The 19725-nt window shown below is 39.5% G+C and overlaps 1 protein-coding gene across 6 annotated transcripts in view; it reads left to right on the top strand.

Moving 5' to 3' along the window:
- SDK1 (sidekick cell adhesion molecule 1) overlaps positions 1-19725 on the top strand; it is a 383849-nt gene that overhangs the window by 174953 nt on the left and 189171 nt on the right. For all 6 annotated transcript variants that reach the window (XM_041462308.1, XM_041462312.1, XM_041462313.1 and 3 more), the window contains one exon: positions 4161-4294. In XM_041462308.1, the coding sequence (XP_041318242.1) occupies positions 4161-4294 (134 nt within the window). The remainder of the gene's footprint in view (positions 1-4160; positions 4295-19725) is intronic.

Below are 19725 nucleotides of genomic sequence, written 5' to 3'. Positions count from 1 at the left end.
TAATAATCATGTTAGCTGGAGGTAATATTGGAAAAGAGGCTTTATGAAGGCCTTTGTACTAAAATATTGCACACTGGCTCAGGAGCAGATGGTGCCTTCTGAGAGAGAGCCTAATCAGGTTACTCTGATTTTCATTTTATGTTTTTATAACCCAGTATTATCTACTTTTTGTGTAATCTGGTAGACTAATAACATAACAAATATCTAACTTTGGGGAATTATCCACTTGTACAGTAGATTTTGGTATTTTCCCATAAAAACTATTATTTATCTAAATCCACCTATTTGAGATACTGAAGGATTCCTTTGCAGCATTAACTCCAAAACCTTTCTCTTAAAGGCCATAGGAATGGCATCCCCTTTGAAAAATTATCTTTACTTCTAAAAGTCTCATTCATGTCCCATTGATCTTAACAAAAGAATTCCCATAAGCTTCAGATCAAGCTTAGAGATTATTTGCAGCAGAGTTTATAGTATTTGGACAACGTGAAAGGTGCACTTAAAAATTCCAGAGCGCACAGAGTCATAGAGTGGTTTGGGTTGGGAGGGACCATAAAGATGATCTATTCCCTGTGCCATGGGCAGGGATGCTTTACTTTAGAGCAGGTATCCACATGCTCAGTTCTGACTGCAGTGAGGAAACCTCAGAAGGTGCTGTTCTATATTCTGGTGTTTAGAATAATGGGCTGTAAAATGATTTGTGTCCATCACTGCTGCCTTTTCCCATCCCCTCCATCCATAACTTTTGATTAAACAGCATTCCCTAAACACAGTTTGTCATCTCAAGGGCTCCCTTGCCTTTGCTTTGAGATCAGCCTGGTTCAGGCTCCAGCTCCTTCTGTGGTGAAGGTGCCACTGAGATGTTTTTGGACATGACAACCTTGGATGCACTATTCCAACCACCTCCCACTGCCAGCCCTGCTTGCTGTATTCCCTGCGGGTTTCTGCTGGGCTCCAGAGAAATCCTAAAAATTCTTCTATTAAAAAATGTGCTTTAAAATGCTGCTTTCCTAGCTTAAGAAATCCCAGAGGATCAGTCTGCTTAGTTTGCTTGCTGGTTGCTCCTGTCTTGAAAATGTTAGATGGAGTTAAGTTTGATACTGCTTTAAAAAAGCAATATTTATATTTTTCATGAGTTCTGTACTGGGTATGAATTACTGACAGGTCCACTCCATCTGCTGCAGTCATCTTCATCAAATGTGCTGCTAAACTGAGCACCCAGGAATCAGATTTTCCTTGGAACATCAGAGTAGTGCTGTCAGAATTTAAAAGTTATATCAGACAATGAAAACAAACAATAAACCCAAGAAAAAATGTTAAGCCAATTTTTGGATGCTCTATGCAGCTGCTGTGCAGAAAGTGGCTGCAGCCTGGCTGGGGCCTGGATTTTGGATGGTTTAGAAACATTGGAATTAATGAGTCCTTAAAATGTGACTAATTGATTTTCCTGGTGCACGGGGCTCATGCGTGGTGTAAATAAAACTCCCAGACTGCAGCCTGGGAGGCTCCTGGCTCTGTACCTGCTTTCACTTAATGAACTCAGGACATTCCATTTTTCACAGAACTATTAAGATATCAATAACTCATTTGGGGAGTTCTAATTGAACTTTGACCATGTAATTGATGACCCCTAAGAGCTGCCTTCAGGAGTTGCATTATCTTCTAACTCTTTTTTTCCTATACAAATTAATATCAAACTTTATGCTTATGTAGATTACTTTCTAAATTTACTTACTTTTCACTCACAAATGTTACATTTTGCTCACACTCCAGTAAAAATTTGTGTATCAAAATTAAAAAGGCCCACTTCATTTTAAACAAATTCCTTCATAAATACATTTTCATTTCCTTTTCTCTTGATTATTATATAATCAGCTTAATGGGTTAAGTGTCAAAATTTTCAGCCAATTTAATGCAGATAGTAACTGTGTCCATCTCAGCAGTACTCAAGGATCACCTTTAAATCTTTGGATGCAGTTTTATCTGGAATCAAAGCAGCCTGAAATATAATTCAGTATTAGAAAGAATCTTTCTAATGCTGATTTCTTTAGAATTAAAGTAGAAATGAGTGTGAATGTAATTGTCTTGTAATATTCAATTATTAGCACTGCACTGGAATTTTATCTTTATTTGCTCTGTCAAATGTCCTATTAATTGTATTTTATATTCTCACTCTACAAATCTATCACAGTTTCTTTGATTAATTTTCTAAATCAATTAAACTAGTACAGTGTCATTGAATTTTAAAAAAGTACTGTGATTATTTTTTTAGTAGTTTTTACAGTAAAAGTTGCCAAGGAAGATGTTACAAACAGGATCTTTAGGTGATTGACTGATTTCAGACGTGAACATTTAGCTTCATTTTTCAGTAGTTTTTTGTAGTTATTGTCTGGAGCAGAAGTCTGAGGAGCAACTGAGGGAGCTGGGGAGGCTCAGCCTGGAGAAAAGGAGGCTCAGGGGGGACCTTCTTTCCCTGCAGTTCCCTGACAGGGCAAGAAGGAACAGCCTAAATTTGCACCAGGGAAGATTTAGGTTGGAAATATGGGAAAAATTCTTCACCAAAAGGATTCTCAAGCACTGGCACAGCTGCTCAGGGGTATGGTGGAGTCCCCATCCCTGGTGGGATTTCAAAGCTGTGTGGATGTGGCACTTGGGGACATGGTTCAGTGGTGGCTTTGGCAGGGCTGGACTCTATGATCTTAAAGATCTTTTCCAGCCTAAACGGTTCTCTGATTCCATGATAACTTTACAGAAGTTCAGGTTTCTTTGTAGCCACATCAGGAAATTGAAGTGTTGTGAATTAAGTGCCTGGCTTTGAACACAGCCATGTTCTCTCTGTAATTTCTAATGCTCTCCCTACATATAAAAACCAGTTTGCTTCACTAGGAATGTGTGATTTCCACTGTTACTTGGTTTTTTGTTTTTTTTCAGAGCAAAATAGCTGTTTATTACTAAGGGTAACCACCCCATGGCAAAACAGGAGGATGGAATGCAGGGGTGTTTATTATTGACTGATTAGTGCACAAATGCTTTGACTCAGTGCTCATTCTTTTTGAGCCTATTGATGTGTGAATTTGTTTCTTCCAGTATAATAATTTTATAAGTTGTTTCGCCCTCATGCTCAGTGATACATCTAAATAGCACAGCTGAACTCAGCATGGCTTCTCATCAAGTATTAGAAGTGACTGGAGTTTCTTCCTCCCAGCCTTACACTCTGATTTCCAAGTCTGTGCCTGTCCCATGCTGCAGTAGATGAGCTCTTGGCTCCACAGGCTTTCCCTGGAACTTTACATTTTCTTTTATCTTTCTGGTTTTTGAACTTCCTGTGTCCTGTTCCTCAAACCCTTGAATATTTACATGTTTCCTCTAGGTAAATCCTTTATAGTCGAGAAAAAACCATGTGAAAAGTAAAGTAGCCAAGTGTGTAAAGCTGCCTGTGAGGGAGTCCACAGAAACCTTTGTTATGCAGCAGCTCTAAGAACAAGCTTGTGTTAGACAATGACATTTATTGACTCCTTCAGGCCCACACCAGTTAACTACAGGGTTGTGCTGTCCTACCTGCTGTGGATGAAAGGAAAGCCCTCCCTATCCACACAGATATCTGTGACAGCCCATGGCTTTGTCTGTGATGAGGTGATAACCAGTGATGCCATAAATGCAGAAAGTTTACCTTTGGACATTCTGTTGTCTTTGATTTTTACTTACTTATTTCAGTGAACTGTCTGTTATTGCTTGAGTGTCACTCTTTAATAGGCTGTCTTTCACTTGTTGAGGTTTTCAACAAATCTGGCTTTGCAGCATCCTGATGATTGTCAGGTTTGTTGTCACCCCACAACGATGCAGTTTGCAGCCTGGCAGTCACCAGTGTCATTTGCTGATTCTTGCATAACTTCTTATTGCCATTTAAACTGCCCCTGTTTCACATGTTGAAGCTTTTTCTGTGTGTCACCATAAGTATCTAATATGATCTAAATAGAGAAAAGGCCTAGAGGCATCTGAGCTCTTTATTTCCTGTAAGTGTGTTTGAAGTGCGGCTGGTTTTGATTCCACAGCATCTTGATTTGTATGACCAGTGAATATCATATTAGGCTGTCAGGTCTGAGGTGTTGTGTGGATAACATTCATCTGGTTTCAGTGTGATCTTTCTCTCCCCTAAACAGAGCCATCACTCTGGAGAACCAGCTGGTGATCCTGGGGGTGTCACTGATGGATGCAGGAGGTTACTATGTCCAGGCAGTCAACGAAAAGAACGGGGAGAACAAGACCAGTCCCTTCATTCATCTCAGTGTAACACGTGAGTACCCAAATTGTGGGGCATGTGCTGGCACACTGGGGCTGCAGGCAGGACTCACAAAGGCTAATGAATAAAAAGAGCCTTGCTAATAAAGGATTGGACTTTTAAAGGAGGTCAGTGTTTTCTGCTTGGTTTGGAGCACACTGAACTCCTTGTGCAAAAGAGGGACCTAAGAGAGGAGATGCCCTCCACAAATCACCCTCAGAGCACTTTGTCTGGTGGTTTGCTTTGTGTAAGGCAGGTACATGATGATCCCTCACTGTTTATTGTGAAGTTGTGGTTATAATTTCTTTTTAATGCAGGTGTTTATAATGTGTTGTTTTCCATTGTGCCTAAGTAAACAAGTCATCCTTCTGAGTGCAAATTTTATTTATGAATCTATTCCCAGTTTATGGCATTATTTTTACCTGGAGTTATCATAGAGTCCCAGGGAACATGCATTTCATTGTTATTACTTATTATTTTACATTACATGGGTTGTATTAACACCACCACTCCAGAGATATTCCATGATTGGGTTTTGCAGCAGAGCAGAGGGAAAAGCAGCAGAGCACTGGGGTCAGGGAGATGGCTGCACACTGAGTCTGCCAAGGTGCACATTCAGCAGAAATGTGCACATGCAAGCTCTTGTAAAACATCCAGTAAACCTGTTTGCATGAAAAATTAATACTCTAAACATGTGAAATGGATTGAATCCTTGTGTGAGGCACTTGATAAAGGCGTTATTTATGTAGCAGTGAGAAGCGGGAGAGTGTTAATGCTGTGGGAATGGGGAGGTTCCTCGTTTTGCTTGTAGAGACAGGGAAGAGGTGGTGGAGTAAATCACTGATGACAGTAGCAGCCCTTATGATTTGTGCTTCTAGAAGATGCAGGACTCAGCTGTAGATCAATGGCATGATGAGATGCCCCACATCTCCTGATCTTGGGTACCATGAGATTCTGGACAATCCTTGTTGGCTCATTTCCTTACAATAGCAAGTCTTGGGAGTCTGGCTTTCTAGGCAGGAAATCTGAGAAACTGCTTTTGGAACAGTGCTTGTGTCTGTCAGAAGTTCATCTGAAACCTGGTCCTATGAAACATTCAATTTCTTAGAAAATGTCATTTTTCTGCTAAAATTCCTAATTGGATTTCAAGGAAAGCTGTTCTTGGACAAACATGGGGAGCCCTGGTCATGGGCTGGGGTCACTGTGGGCAGCAGCTGCATGGCTTGACAGGAGACACAAACCTCTGTCTTCTTCCAGACAAGTATCTAAACTAAATGAACTGCTCAGGGGTTTCATGTGTATCTTTCTGAAGTGGAAATAATATTCCAAATCCACTTGTGAATTCTGGCTGTTCTGTGGCATGTAGATTGTAAACATTATTATTTCTGACAGTATGAAGAGGTTTGCTAACACTTTAGTAATTTCATTTTTAAAGCAAATTTGTGTTGTTTGTATTATGTGACCAATAGCATACTTTCCCACTTTAATTTCATGTCTTAATTAATGCTAGAAATAGTCTGTGATCATGCATGCATAACAAGTGCTATGCAAAGCAGAAGGTAATATGGGCATATGGAAAAGAAAACACTCCAAAATGCTCACAGCCTTGATACCATGAATGCAAAGTCTGCCTGGAATGTGGCAAATAGGAAAGATAAAATGGATAAAAGAAAATGAAGGATGAGACAAAATGGAAAGCCAGAAATGAATTTATTTTTAGAATTAATGTCAGCCAATGAGGTTTTCAAATTGACACCTTGATATCCTGGGTTATTAAGGCTGTGTGCATGTGTTGAAGGAAGGCACTGGCTGTAAGGCATTGGAGTCTGTAAAGAAAATTGGATTAATGTGGTTGTTCTGAACTTTGATCTGAGGAGGAAACTTGTGTGATACATTACATAAAAATGAATAAACATTTTTGGTCTGGTAACAGAAAATAATCAGGCAAAAATACAGTCTTGAAGCAATATGCAGAAAATTTTTGCAGAAAAATGACATATTTTTGAAGAGTAATAAAGAATTTAAGCAAGAGGTTGGAAACAGATTGTTAAAGGTAACACAGATGAGGAAGATACTGCATTGACTTGTCACTACCTGAATCTTACGGGGTGTTAGGAGTGATGACACTTGTAACTTTTCATTAGGACATGTATAAAATTTAAAACCAGTTTAATCAAAATCCAATAAACCCCAAGTAAAGCGGAATAACCAATCTCTGTGCAAGTAGATTATATATTAATTATTGAGTACAACCTTGCTGCATGACTCAGCATGCACACTGCCACTGTTATTGAGGGCAGGAGGAAAAAACCCTACAGATAATTCCCAGGGCAGCCATTCTCTGAGAACAGTGTTAGATATGCACAGCTCATTATTCCTTGAAGGAGACCAGTGTCAGATTTGCTTCAGCCTGTAAGAAAAGCATATTTGCAGAATCATTCTAACAGCTGAGAAAGCTGTAAGCTGTCCTGTTCTGCTCCAAAGTACAAGAATGACAGCAGGAGAAAGGTCTGGCTCCGAGCTGAGCAGAGGATGAGTTACAGGGCCTTACATTGCAGATTAAAGTCGCTGTTGAATTGTGGCTGAAGGTAAATGGAGCTTGAGCATCGCCTGGAAAATAACTGAACTGTCCTTCAATTAATAACTGTATTTGATACATGTGGTATAAAAAGATTAGAGGATGTTGAGCATGTTTTAAAAACAGCCTAAAAGCCCCAGTCACACTGAATTCTCCAGTGGGGCTCTGAGTATTAATAGTAAAGACATGTTTCTTGTCAGTCTAAACTGCAGCTCACCGAGTCCAACACTGTGAAGTCTCACACCCACCCATCGCCCCTGATTGCAAACATGCGGGGAAGTTGGGAAACAGCTCCCACAGAAAGCCTGCAGGCTTCTCAGGGCTGCTTTGGCTGTGCTTGGGTTTGCTTTTCTCCACGTTCTGAGGTTGGACACACATGGGAAATAAAGGCAGCAGAGTGCCAGGGCTCAGGGGAGCGCTCAGTTTTTCAGGACTTTTTCGTGTTTCAGGTACACACCCCATCCCCATTGCTCAGTCCTTACACACCCCTGGTGCAAAGGCACTAAAGATTTATTTCCCGTTAGATCTGGTCACTCAGTGAGAGGATCCAAATATTGAGCAGTGTTTTTCCTTCACAGCTGAGTCCCCAGCTTGGCTGAACACCCGTGTTCCACATGCCTGCCCTAAATCCATGTGTCTGAATGTGATACAGGGTGAGGTCCACCCAGCTCTGCTTGAAAACCATGGATGTTTCTTTCAAGTGGACTCATTTGCACTGATTTCAGGAGGATTAGATCATCTCTGAGGTGACAGGCTCTGGGGAAATAAAAATTATGTCCAACAGGCAGCATATTGGGAATAACGTCACATCTGAAATTAGTGTGAGGTGTCATAAATTAGACCTAAATTTAAAATGTCTAAAAACGAGTTGAACTGTGTACTACACTAATGAAAATCTTGCCACTTTTTTCCCCTCTTTTTAAACCATATGTCAGAGCTTTCATGTAAATAACACAAAATTTTTGGCTTGAAAAATCGGAAAGTCTGAAAGTCAAGAGTTTGGCAGTGGAAATAGTAACAACACTGGCTTTGGGTTTTAATTCAAATTACTCACTCCTTGTTGAGGATTCACTATTCCTGCTTGGGAGGGTTTTAGTATTAACTCCATTGCTGGAACTTCCTAACTTGATTGGAGTGGTGTGAGAATTTATCTGTCTCTGGGCTGGTACAGGGTTTTGGGATGTAAATACTGCTCTTCAATAACAACACTTGGAAAATCCTAAATGTCTTATTACTGTTCCCATCTATTGAGCAATAGGGGTTGATGATGGTACCCTAAATAGATCCTAAATTCTTTAGGCTTTTTCTTTCATATGCCTATTCTCCCACAGCCAGACATACACTGCAGCACAGATGGTCAGGTCTGTTCCTAAAGATTGTGACTTGTCAGGGCATAAAGTGACATTCTTTGATCTTACAAGTGTTGGCAGGGCACCTAAAGATTGAAGTGTTTATTCAAGCAAGGCCATCATAAAACCCTCACTTCCTTGAGGGCCATTCTCAGTGTAACAGCTAAATATCTCTGCATCACAACTCTTCTGGTTGTAGTATGGAACTTAAAAAACAAACAAAATCCAACCAAACAAAAAAACCTCAAAAGTAATGATAAAAATACCCCATGAACCAAAAACCCCCAGAAATACCCAAACAAAAAAAATTAGTACATGGTACTTTGCTGTTGGCTGTGCCACTTTTGCATGAAGGTTTTTTTGAGGGTGAAGGAGAGCAGGGCCATTTAGAGCTTCTTAATGAAACCATGAGGGATTTTAGTATGTAAGTCAAGAGTTTAAGTGGGTTTATTAGAAGTGGGGGGAAAAAAGATTCATAGGGAGCTTTTTATTGCTGTGAGGAGCTGGCTGAGCTATTCCCTGCAGGGCACTCAGTCCATGTCCTTCCACTTTATGTGATGACACCATGGCCAGGATCTGGAGCCACTTGGGAAGAAGTTGGCAAAGCCCTGATGAGATATTTCCATTATTGACTTCAGCACAACTCTTTATGTGAGGGCCACTGGCCTAATCCTGGAAACTTTTAATGGAGTGCTTGGCTTTTTCTGAGTCCATTTGAAGCATTTTATGAAAAATGTGGGCCTCAGTAAATGATTTAAATGCTGGCTTGCAGGAGGTGGGTGTGTGTAAGCTGTTGTGACAGTTTAGATGGTCCTGCTTCAATTGGTTTTGCGGCGCTAATCGTCCGGAACTGCAATTCAGGGCCTTGCCGCTGCCCCTCCTTGTTAAGCTGTGAAATATTGAGATGCATGTCGCTCCAATAGATTTATTAGTAAATTAGATAGTCCCCAGACCTGTTGGTAACACCAAGAGATACAGAGTGTTCTGCAGCTTGATGTCATTTTCTGATGCAGGCTTCGTGAAAACAAAAAACAAGATTGATGAAAATTTTAAAAACCTTGCCAGCCAGCATTTCTGAAGAGTCAAAGATAATAAAGCCAATTATCATTTAACGAAGATAAATTTTTCCCTTGGGCACTGGCAAGGCTTAAAAAAAAAAGTAGTAGGGAAAGAAAAAGTTTGGGACTGAAAATTAAACTCCTGGCTTGGTTGCATTGCAATTAATTTAAAGTATGAGGGTGTGATGTTGTTCTGCCCAACTTCCACTTGCAACCAGAAGAATTTTATTCTGTTATGGCAGACACTGACATGAGGCTAAATAGACCCTGTTTTTCTCTGCTTGGTGCCTGTTTTGTTCTTCAACTTAATGTATCAAGACATAAACTTTACAGAAGGAAGAAGTCCCATTTCGGGCTCACAGGGACTGAATTTACCTCAAAGCTCTTGTTTGTTTGGTTTTCTCCTATAAAGGAAAGCTCTCCTGATTGCACTGGACATTTAGGTCACTTTTAGTGTCTGTAAGAATGAAATATTCTTTATGTTGTCAGGAAAGAAAGAGGTGGGGGGAAGTGCCCCATTACCTGTCGCTGTGTTTGAGAGGATGTTCCTCTTGACATCCTTCTGTCAGGTGTGGTAAGAAGATAAGTTTTCAGAAGATTCTGAGCAGACATTTTCCTCCCTGGAAGAGAGCATTTCACTAACATGATTTTCCATATTAACCATCAGGGTTCGTTCAAGTCAGCAGATGCTGAGGATCCTTCATGGGTATGTTTGAAGCACAAAAGGCATGAATTTTTCATAGCCAGTCCCAGCTTTCAGGTGTAGGCAGGAAAAAGGAAAAAAGGAATGGGCTGGCACACCCAGGGAACAGATATTTCTATTCTGATGTCAAATTCACACAAGCTCTACAGACTTGTCAGACTGGTTTTAGTTCATGCCAAGAGAATTGACTTCTTTTAGCCTCTCTGGGTCAGTGCTGTGGAGGTGAATTTAGTGGTTCTGTGATGCTTTTTTTTTACCTTTTGGTGTTATTTTGGTGAGGGAAAAAAGAAGGCATATGAGATGAGATGAAATTGCATTTCTGTGCCATGACTGTACCTGATTTCCCAAGGTTGTGACCAAATACTGGGGAAGTCCAGCAGAGCTGAGCTCAGCTCTCTGAGAACTGGTTTTAAGTGAAAGAATCACAGTTCTTCCCCATTTCCTCAAAGGTTTTGTCCTCTTTGTCCAGCAGGATTTCCAGGAAGGATATCATGGTGAGCTTCCATGAGTAAATGTGAGCCTTTGGCTTTGAGTGACACTGAACATTTGATTGACGCTAAACAAGCCTCAGTTATCCAAAATGTTAATTTGAAGGAGTCTGTGGAAGTGTTTGGGGTCTAACACTCCACCCTAAGGACACATTCTTTAATTCCCTGGTCAAATACTTTCAAAGTGCTTTTTCTTCTATTGTTGCTCTATATTCAAAGACATGCATTTTAAATGGGGATCTTTTTCCTTACTTTGAGAATAGAGTGCAATTTACACACATCTCAAATGCATGGTTATGTATTTAAGTCAAACACATTTTAATAACAATAATAGCTGTAAGAAAAAGGACTAAATTGAGTTAGTGTTAAAGATTTGTGTTTGATATATTGGAACAAATGTTGGTTTAAGCTTTATCCAGAGCTGGCAATTTCAGTGGAGTCTGATATTCTCAGTGCTTTGCCCTATTATCTACTGCAAAAAGTGACACTGTACTGCAGTGTAGACTGATTTTATATGCATTACAAAGAAGTAACAGATGATGTTCAGGATTTATCAGCCTTCCTGCACTCCAAATTTCATTGTTAGGTTTTTCTAAATCCTCAGCCAGATCTCTTCCATAATTCTCTACCTTTCTTCTCCTTCACGGAAAATTTTGCTCGCTTTTAACTGCAGAGATAGAGACGAAAATCTGTGGTTAAAATGATAAATTGCTAAACTGCAAAATAATAAAGGTGAGCCAAGAAACCCCTGTGGCAGCTCAAGCTTTTTTTCTTAGTTTTCCCAAATATGCTATCAGTTATCTTCCTAATAAATACCAGAAATATTGGTTGGTCTCCAGTTTCATCTTCCTCTGGACTATTTTTGCTAAAACTTAGTGCCACTCATAGTGCATCTGCTGCAGCCTCTGCCCCAGGCACGAAGGGTCTCCTCTGCTGGTAGCTTTTGTCATGGAAAGATGATAAACTGAAATTTCTCTAAGGTTAGTTCAGTCTTCCTATTAAAGAGAACCGAAACAGCCTAAATCAGCATAAAACTTATTCAAATATCTGGCACTTAATTTTCATCATATCGCATCAACAAATGTAATGAAGCTTTAAATGCATGGTTTATGGGAAGAATAGTTATTTCTTTTGCTCCCAAGTGCAACAGAACAACCCTGTTGTTATGGGGACTCCTCACTGGCTGGTGAAAGCACAGAACTGCACCCGAGCTGAGAGTCTGTTCCCTCAGCAGATGCACATACATTATGCATGTTGCTCTGAAGAAACAGCAAATGCTGAGGTTTCCATAATCAAACTTATTATTTTAACATGGCTTCTTGTTACACATGTCTGTTTATGAGGTTTGGGGGGGTTACTGTGTCTGAGAGAGATCTGGAATGCACACACAAACACAGGCTCCAAATCCTGGGTTGCCTCCTAAACTCTTTATTTATATCTGACAGATGCAATTAATCTCTCCCTATCTCTAATCACTTTTGCTATTACATTCATCGGAGTGATTTGTATCCTATCTCTGTCACTGCTTGGTAATTGATATGTGGAGATAAGGGATTCTTAGAGGACACAAACAAGGAAAAGGGAAAATTGAATTTACCTTGCAATCATTTTATAAAATGTGACACCCATCAATTATACATGCCATCCAGGAAAATGCCATCTTGAACAAACTGCGATGATTTGTTGGAAGATCAGCAGAAGAGAAATGCCAGGAAACTTTTCTAGACAGAAAAGTATTGCTGGTTCAACAGACAGACTTTTCAATCTCATTGGTCCACCTACAGTGGTTTTAAATAATACTGTAGAATTTACAAAAAAAGTATCATTTTTGATCTGTGTTTTTCTTCAATCAATCTTGTACTAATACTTCAGAGTGAAATAACATGAAAGGGAGCTGTTAAAATAAACATTGTTTTGATCAGACATAAAAAGATGATGTTGGTTACTCGAGACTGAATCATCTTTCATGGGCAGAAATGGTAAAATTGATAGTATAATCCAATTCCAATTTAACCACATTCTATCATGAACATATTTCTGTTTAGTTTCTCTTTTCCATTTCAGTGCAGTGATAAGTGAACTAATTTTCTCACTCTCCTGTAAGTACTTTGTGCTCATGATTAGTTCTAATTGTTGGCATGAGAGTAGTAGCTCCTGTCCATACTTGTAAGTTTAAGCACTACTGTGGGATCTTGCAAAAGCTTTTTAATACCTACTGATAATGCCATAAAAATGAGTATCTAGATGAATAATATAATAACAGTAATAGAAATCTAAAACAGAGAAGATCTAAGTCAAACAACATCCAGTGTTGGCAGCTTCTTGGGCCTGTCAGTCTGGCAAACAATCATTTCCCTGGAACTATTTATCTCTTTATCCTGTACACCCCAGATCCAACTGCATTGCCTAAAAAACTCCCAGAGCAGCCAGAAGCCCAGTGATTTGTAGGCGTTTGTAGGGGGCTTTGAATTTCAGTTCCTGTAAAGATCATAATGCTGAAGCTTTAGGAGGAACAGCTACTGGAGACTGGTGTATCAATTTACCCCTTTTGAACATTAACTCCTGGTTTCTTGTAAGTCTCCTTCTGCTCTGCCAAACTCCTGGAGTTTTCCAAGGAGCTGACTTGAAGTATTTTGCTTTGATTCCCATCTTTACACAGTGGGATGTATTTAAAATATAATTTTCATTTATTTTAAGTTGGCAAACTCTTTTGAAGGTGCTTTTTACTAAGAAACTAAGAAGCTGTAACTTACTGAAGTGAGCTTGAGCTCAAATATGCAATTTTAAGGAAAAACAAACAACCCAATTTAAAGAAAAACATCCAAGACTTGGGCTTTGATGATCCTTGTGGATTTCTTTCAACCCAGGATAATCAATGATTCTCTGATCTATGGTTGTGAGAGCTCTTTCCTGGTCTGCTGTGAGAAAAGTTGTCCTGGCTGATCTGTGAGAGAGAGAGAGTGCAGAGATACCAAGTTCTTGTTTAGGAAAACAGTGATAAGCATTTTATTTCTTATGAACCAGATACATTTGCAGCATGTAGAGTGTTTTGAGGGTTTTTTTACTCATAGAAGGACTCTTCAATTTGGAAAATAAATACTTTAGGAACTACTTGATAGCATTCTTTAAACTGTTGAGTTAGGCAAACTTGAAATCTATTCTAAACAATATAGATAAGGAATAGTAAATATGGTTAAAGCAAATGTTTAATAGAGTATGTTCTGCACTGAGTTACTGCAAAAGCCTAAATATATCCTAAAGATCTCTGCATGTGCCAAAGGTCTGCGTGGCAGAGCTGCCCTCTCAGTCTTCACAAAAGCTAATTTTCATCTCCAGCTTTCACAGACATATGGTTGCTTGAGGGTTATCATTTTTAAAGCTCTTCATATTAAAGATGTTTTTAATTTCTTCTCAATATACATCATAAAACAGGAAAATTGAATAAGAATGGAAAAGCCTTGGATGTCTGTCTCATCCTTCTGCCAGAGAGACGTGATTTGTCCAAGTAATTGTGGGAGTGCAGACAACAGCCTGGCTATGGAAAAAAATGGAAAAAATAGTGATTACAACTGCAACCCAAGAGAGTCAGGACAGGCAGGATTCAAGGTCACCCATACAGCTATAAATATTCTTTTTAGATTTTAGTAAGGACTTGCTATGAATTTTAAAGTAATTTAGAATAATTGGTCCTTCCTACCCCATTTGTAATAGGAAGAGAAAGTCAGACCTGGCCATAACCTGGGTTGCTTCACCTGATGTATGTAAAAGCTGCATTGATTTCCTGTCCCCTTGGCTGCACCGTGGGAGCTGTAAATTGCCTAGCCAGGATGTTTGTTATCCTTTGGTTTTGTCCTGCTCAGTTTCACATATTGTTGTGTGCAGCTGGGGAGTGGTTTAGGCATTGGAGCAATCCAAAATTTTATTTTTTTCCCTACAGATTGCGCTATAAAGTGATGGAAACACTGTTTTCTTTTCATGTGCAGACTTTTGTCTACACTTTTAAGCCCTTAAAAAGGCAGGCTTTGGGATTATGGATTATTTTTGAGGGTGGATAAATCATTCATCTAGCAATGGAATGTGTGAACAAAGTTACAGCTCCTCTAATACTGGAGAACATCATTGTTAAATAGCATGTCTTTAAAGGACTGCAAGCTTCCTGTGATAAAGATGGAGCACAGCAACCAGGAAAATGCACACAATGTCCTGGTCTCCAAGGCCCTATTTGTGCAAAACTGTTACTAAATTTTGTCCAGCCATGTTTGCTGTTAAATACCTCTACAAGCTGAGGATGAAGTAGCTTCTGCTGTTTGTGTGATGGGAAAATACTGCAGTGGAAGATGTGTTGGATAAAGAAGGAAAAGCAGAGTGGTTGTTTCTGGTGGTTCTTTTTTGTTGCCTGCTCGTTCCTTCCTCACTAAGGAGGGATAAAAGAAAATTTTGCTTTTTCACTCCGTGTGGCTGCATTCTGATCTGCTCATAAACCTGACTTAGTAAAGACTTGGTGGAGGCTTAAAAAGCCACCAGTGTTGTACCTCCTGCAAATGCTGGGAAAGTAACTGCAAAGCCTGTGCTGCCTTCAGCCTTCCTTGTGGATTTATCAGGTATCTGTGAGTGATACTGTCAGAGCTATTAAAGAAAGTAATTGGTAGTGAGTGATTAAATTGCAGATGGCCTTTTCAAGGTGATTATGAATATTAAATCAAGTCAGTAAAAGCTAACTAAAAAGGCTCATGAAAGCAAGAAGTGAATATGCTGAGGATAATGGCATGAAAAGAGGCTCTTGCCATGCTCATCCAACCATCCCAGTCCATCCAACCAACCAAAAAACCCCCAGCAAGCAAAATTAAGCAAGTGGGTGCATTGTGTCAAAGGAGGTGGAACTAAATATCTCCCTTTTTATGCTGTGAATTCCCCTGTGCAGAGAAGTCAGTGCATCTCACTCCTGTTTTACCCAGAGCTCTACCCCAGGTCTGTGGCTGCTGCCTCTGAGCAGTGATGGCTCTGCACAGAGTCCCCTGTGCCAGGTAGTGCTGTGTCATTAACAGCATCTTTTCCTGTTCTTTCCCAATTGGAAGTGATTATGACAAATGCTTCTTTGCCACATTGTCCTGGAGCAAGGCCAAGAAATACTGTAAAGTGACTTAATTTCATTTGGTGATCTTCATCTCACAAAGCAAAGGTTATATGGGAGCTGGTTTTTAGCTGAAAAATCTAAGGTTCATTTTGTTCCGTGATTTAAACTGGAAACTTCAGATGCAGACATACAGAAAACTGAAAAATAAATATCTTCATTCTGAGCCCTGCTGACTTAATTTTAATACAAGTGCAGAGTGCTTTCACATAGGTCTAAATAGCTTGTGAACTTGGAGCCTGAGGGCTGTTTTTCTTGTGAATGTTCTGATTATGGACTCGTCACTTTTGGACCAATTTCACACTTCCAAATAGAATTTGGTATGGTTGCTTATATTTCAACATATTATTATTGTATTGATCTCCAACATCATGCTGACCTATCTAATCTGCTTTTAAACTGTAAAACACCATAGGATTGATTCTGAAGATTTATATAAATGTGCTTTGCAATTATTATTTATTATCTTTGGTGCACCAGGGATCATTTGTTTAATCATTTGAGGAAAACTTTCCCCTTCAGACAATATTTCTGCTTACCTTAATTTTGTGGCCATTGTAATGTCAGTGGTTTTGTTGCATATTGATTCTTCATATAAAATTAATATTCTTTCACTTGTTCATATTCCCTTGGTAAATTTGATAGAGAATTCTGCTCATTCCACTACACTAACACAGATTTCTAACCTTGTTAGCTTAGGAACTGCTCTGTGACCTCTGTGACAAATATCTGTACCTTGCCAGTATATTAAAATTTTTTTATACCGTGCAAGTATTTTTAAAGCTTTTCTAAAAATTGTTCAGCTTGATTGCTTGGTGGATTGCTTGTCAGTGCAACAGGTGTGTTTTTTAAGGGAGAGAAGGTTTAACCAGATGTTCAACACTTCCCTTCAACTGTGGAAAGACAAGTAATGCAAATAGCCAATGTTATGGGGAATTAAAAAAGAGAAGGATTTTTTTCTACTGAAAGAAGCAATGAATTAGAGTAAGGCAATATTATGTTTTTCCACCCTCAAGATGATGCTTAGATTTAGCTTTTCTCTAAATTTTAACTCAAGAAGTGTCATGTACAAAATGTAAGCACAGCAAATGGGTCCGGGCTGCTTAATATTGAAAGCATCTTAACAGAGTTTGGATTAACAGTTGCCACTTGCTTTTGGGGGAGGGTATTGATCATTTCTTTCATGTGATTGATGTGGTGTGTTCTAACTTGGAGGGCTTGGGGTGCTTTTAAAAGTAGTGTTGTGGGCCTTGGCATCATCAGTAAATACAGCTCTGATCTAGGGGAGGCGAGGAGAGGAAGACTGATTGAATTGTGCCTGACAGCTCTGGGTGTCCCCTGCAGAACAGCGGAATTTGCACCTCAGAGGCTCACGGGGTAAAAAATGGAGTTTGGCAGAACTTTTAGGAGATGGTAGTGACTGCTGAGTGTCTGAGCCTAAAGCAGAATTCATTTTGAGCAAACATAGCTTGTAACGGTGTCACTGCAGTCAGCTGGGCTACTTGAGGAAGCCTTTTTTTTTATGATTTAAAGGTGGAGAAAGCAGTGGAATTCTTAAAATTCACAGATAAATCTTTTTTTACAAGGTTGTTACAAATGCTTTCAGAAGGTGTTTGTAATGGAAGTAGTGACAGACCTCTAATTAGTGTGGCAGCGTGAGGCTGTAGCAGCTGTGAGAGGGATGAAGTAACACTGTTTATCTCGAGTTTATGGCTAGCAGATGCAGGTAGATAGTGTTTTTCTTGGTTCATTCTTTCATTGCACATACAAGAGGAGGTGTTTTTAATTTTGTCAAAATATTTCCGAGTCGTGAGACTTAAAACCTACAAGTTATGAGTTTACTGTGAATAATGACCAAGCTGTTTTCCTGCAGCCTTTGCACACACTGGTTCTTTAAGGCAGCTTCTTTTAAGAACTATATTTTTGCTACTTTTAAAGCAATAAAGCTATTTTCTGTGTGTTTCAACTGGAGGTTTATGAAGTCAGCTGACAAGACTTTATTGCAAATTTTAAAAGACTGGGTTTTAACAAGTCCATACTTGGTTTGTGTGACTCAGGTACTTCCACTTCACAATGTCACAAACAACTTTGATGACTTTTTAGTACCTTAATACCACGTTTACAGATGCTGCATGGCACAGCACAGCAGCAGAACGGGGAGCACAAACCTCATTTGTGTGTTAATGCTGGAGGTGGTGTGTTTGTCACAAATCCTTATCCTTAACTGAGTGATGTTCTTTAAATATTCATCAGAAGTGAATGTGAATTACCTGAGTAATATTTGCGTGGAAGTTTGTCAGTTGCATCTTTCAATAAGAATTTTCCAAAGTAGATTTAATCTTTATGGTGAGGCATCAAGGTGTGTGATCTGTAGGAAGTTCTGTCCATGAGTTCAAAGAGCAAACACCAACTGTGCTGCCCACCCTTCTGCCTCCAGAGGAAATGATCCCTGGAAAAACACTGCAATACCTCTGTAACTCACCTCACTTCAGCCTCCAGCTGTGTTTGTCAGACACAGCTATTACAAAAATGGAGGGAACACAGTTTTATAGACAGGGGGTGTTATAAAAAATAGAATATTTTGTGAAATCTTTCAGCTTTTGAAATATAGGACAGAAGCCCCTCTTTTTCTGTTTTTTAAGGGCACAGTGGGGTGTTTTAAGTGGTCTCCATATCCTCAAGTGTAGTGAGCCTGTGGTTAGACTGAGACAAAGGTGAGCTGAACTGAATGATCAATTCTGGGGGAAGAGAGACATCAAAGTTGTCTAATGCTCACTCTGACCTCTGCAAATTCAGCACTGGGAAGGGAGGGGCTTCTCCTGACAGCCAGAGTGGTTCCTTTTGATGAGCCCTTAAGAACAATGTCAGATATCTCTGCTTTTCATCCTTGATCACCAAGAGAACTTTAAAATCTCTGTTTCAGAAGGAAATCCTGGGTAGCAGTCTCTGGAAATGTGCAAAACTCGCCACAGCTGCATGATAGGGAATATGATATCTCAGTGAAAAGTGTGGATCCTGGTTGAGGGAAGGAGTGCACTGAATCAGAAAAACACATCTGGCTCAGAATGCACTGGGTTGTAGATCACAGTTTTATGAGTTTGCAGAAGATGGGGGAGTTCTATTCTTTGCTCTTTTTTCCCCCCTCAAGATTGTATCATTGCAATCCATTCAAAAATTGCTAAGTAAGCTTAAGGAGAAATAAGAATCCTCTATAAGTCACAGCAGGTTGTATTTTAGACAATTTTCATTTTGCCATTTCCCCCTGAATTTGTCAAACAGTGAATTTTGAAACAACATAACCAAGTTGTTTATGCAGTTAAGGATTTATGGGAATGTGATTCTCATTCACAAGGGGAGTGTGTGTGCGTTTGAATTCCTTTTTACAATATGCCACCATGATCCCGAAGTAATTCAGAGATTGATTTGTAAAACATTCTGAATCAATTAAGGCTTTAATCAGCAAGTGGCAAACTTCAGATGGCTCGTGGACTAATTTTACCATCTCCCATCAACATGAACCTAAGCTGGAAAAAGAAAACAATTAAGAGGATGTAATTATCTGTCCTGATTACTGAATTAGAAGAGTTTGTGTTTATTCCATCGCTATGCAAAGGGAGAAATCTGCTTTGAAAAACAATTTGAGGCAGCTACTAAATTGCCAAGGGGTTACAGGGTGCAGTGTAGATATTTGCTAGGCCAGTTTTGGAAGGGGTTTGTAATCCACAGCTGTCAGACAAGTTCTGGCTGTGCAGCTTTGGAGGCTGCTGCCCAACAGCTGCGTGGTGCACCCTGCAAGTCCTTCTGCTGAGAGGATTTTTGCTCCCTGTGCTTAAAATTATTTTGGATTTTCAAGACAGTCTCATCCACAGTCACTTGTCTAAGCACATCTCATGGGGTCCTTATATCCGGTGATCAAAAAAAAGAAATCTTTCTAGAAGGCAGGAATTGATGGTAAAGTTCCCATATGAGAACAAACTTTGCAGAAAGCAGGGGGGTAGAAGAGCATCCCTGTGTGATCAGAGGGTCTCATTACCCTGTAGTTGTACCAAGCAGAGTTACTTTAAGTTATTAGTGTTTTGCTTGAAATAAACTTATGGAAATACAGAAAACTATTACATAATTCTTTCCCAAACCAGACT

Source organism: Pyrgilauda ruficollis, unplaced genomic scaffold (genome assembly GCF_017590135.1).
Source record: "Pyrgilauda ruficollis isolate IOZ18807 unplaced genomic scaffold, ASM1759013v1 scaffold16, whole genome shotgun sequence".
NCBI classification, from domain to species: Eukaryota; Metazoa; Chordata; class Aves; order Passeriformes; family Passeridae; genus Pyrgilauda; species Pyrgilauda ruficollis.
The sequence above is the reverse complement of the archived record's forward strand: the minus strand, read 5'-3'. Positions and strand labels throughout refer to the sequence as shown.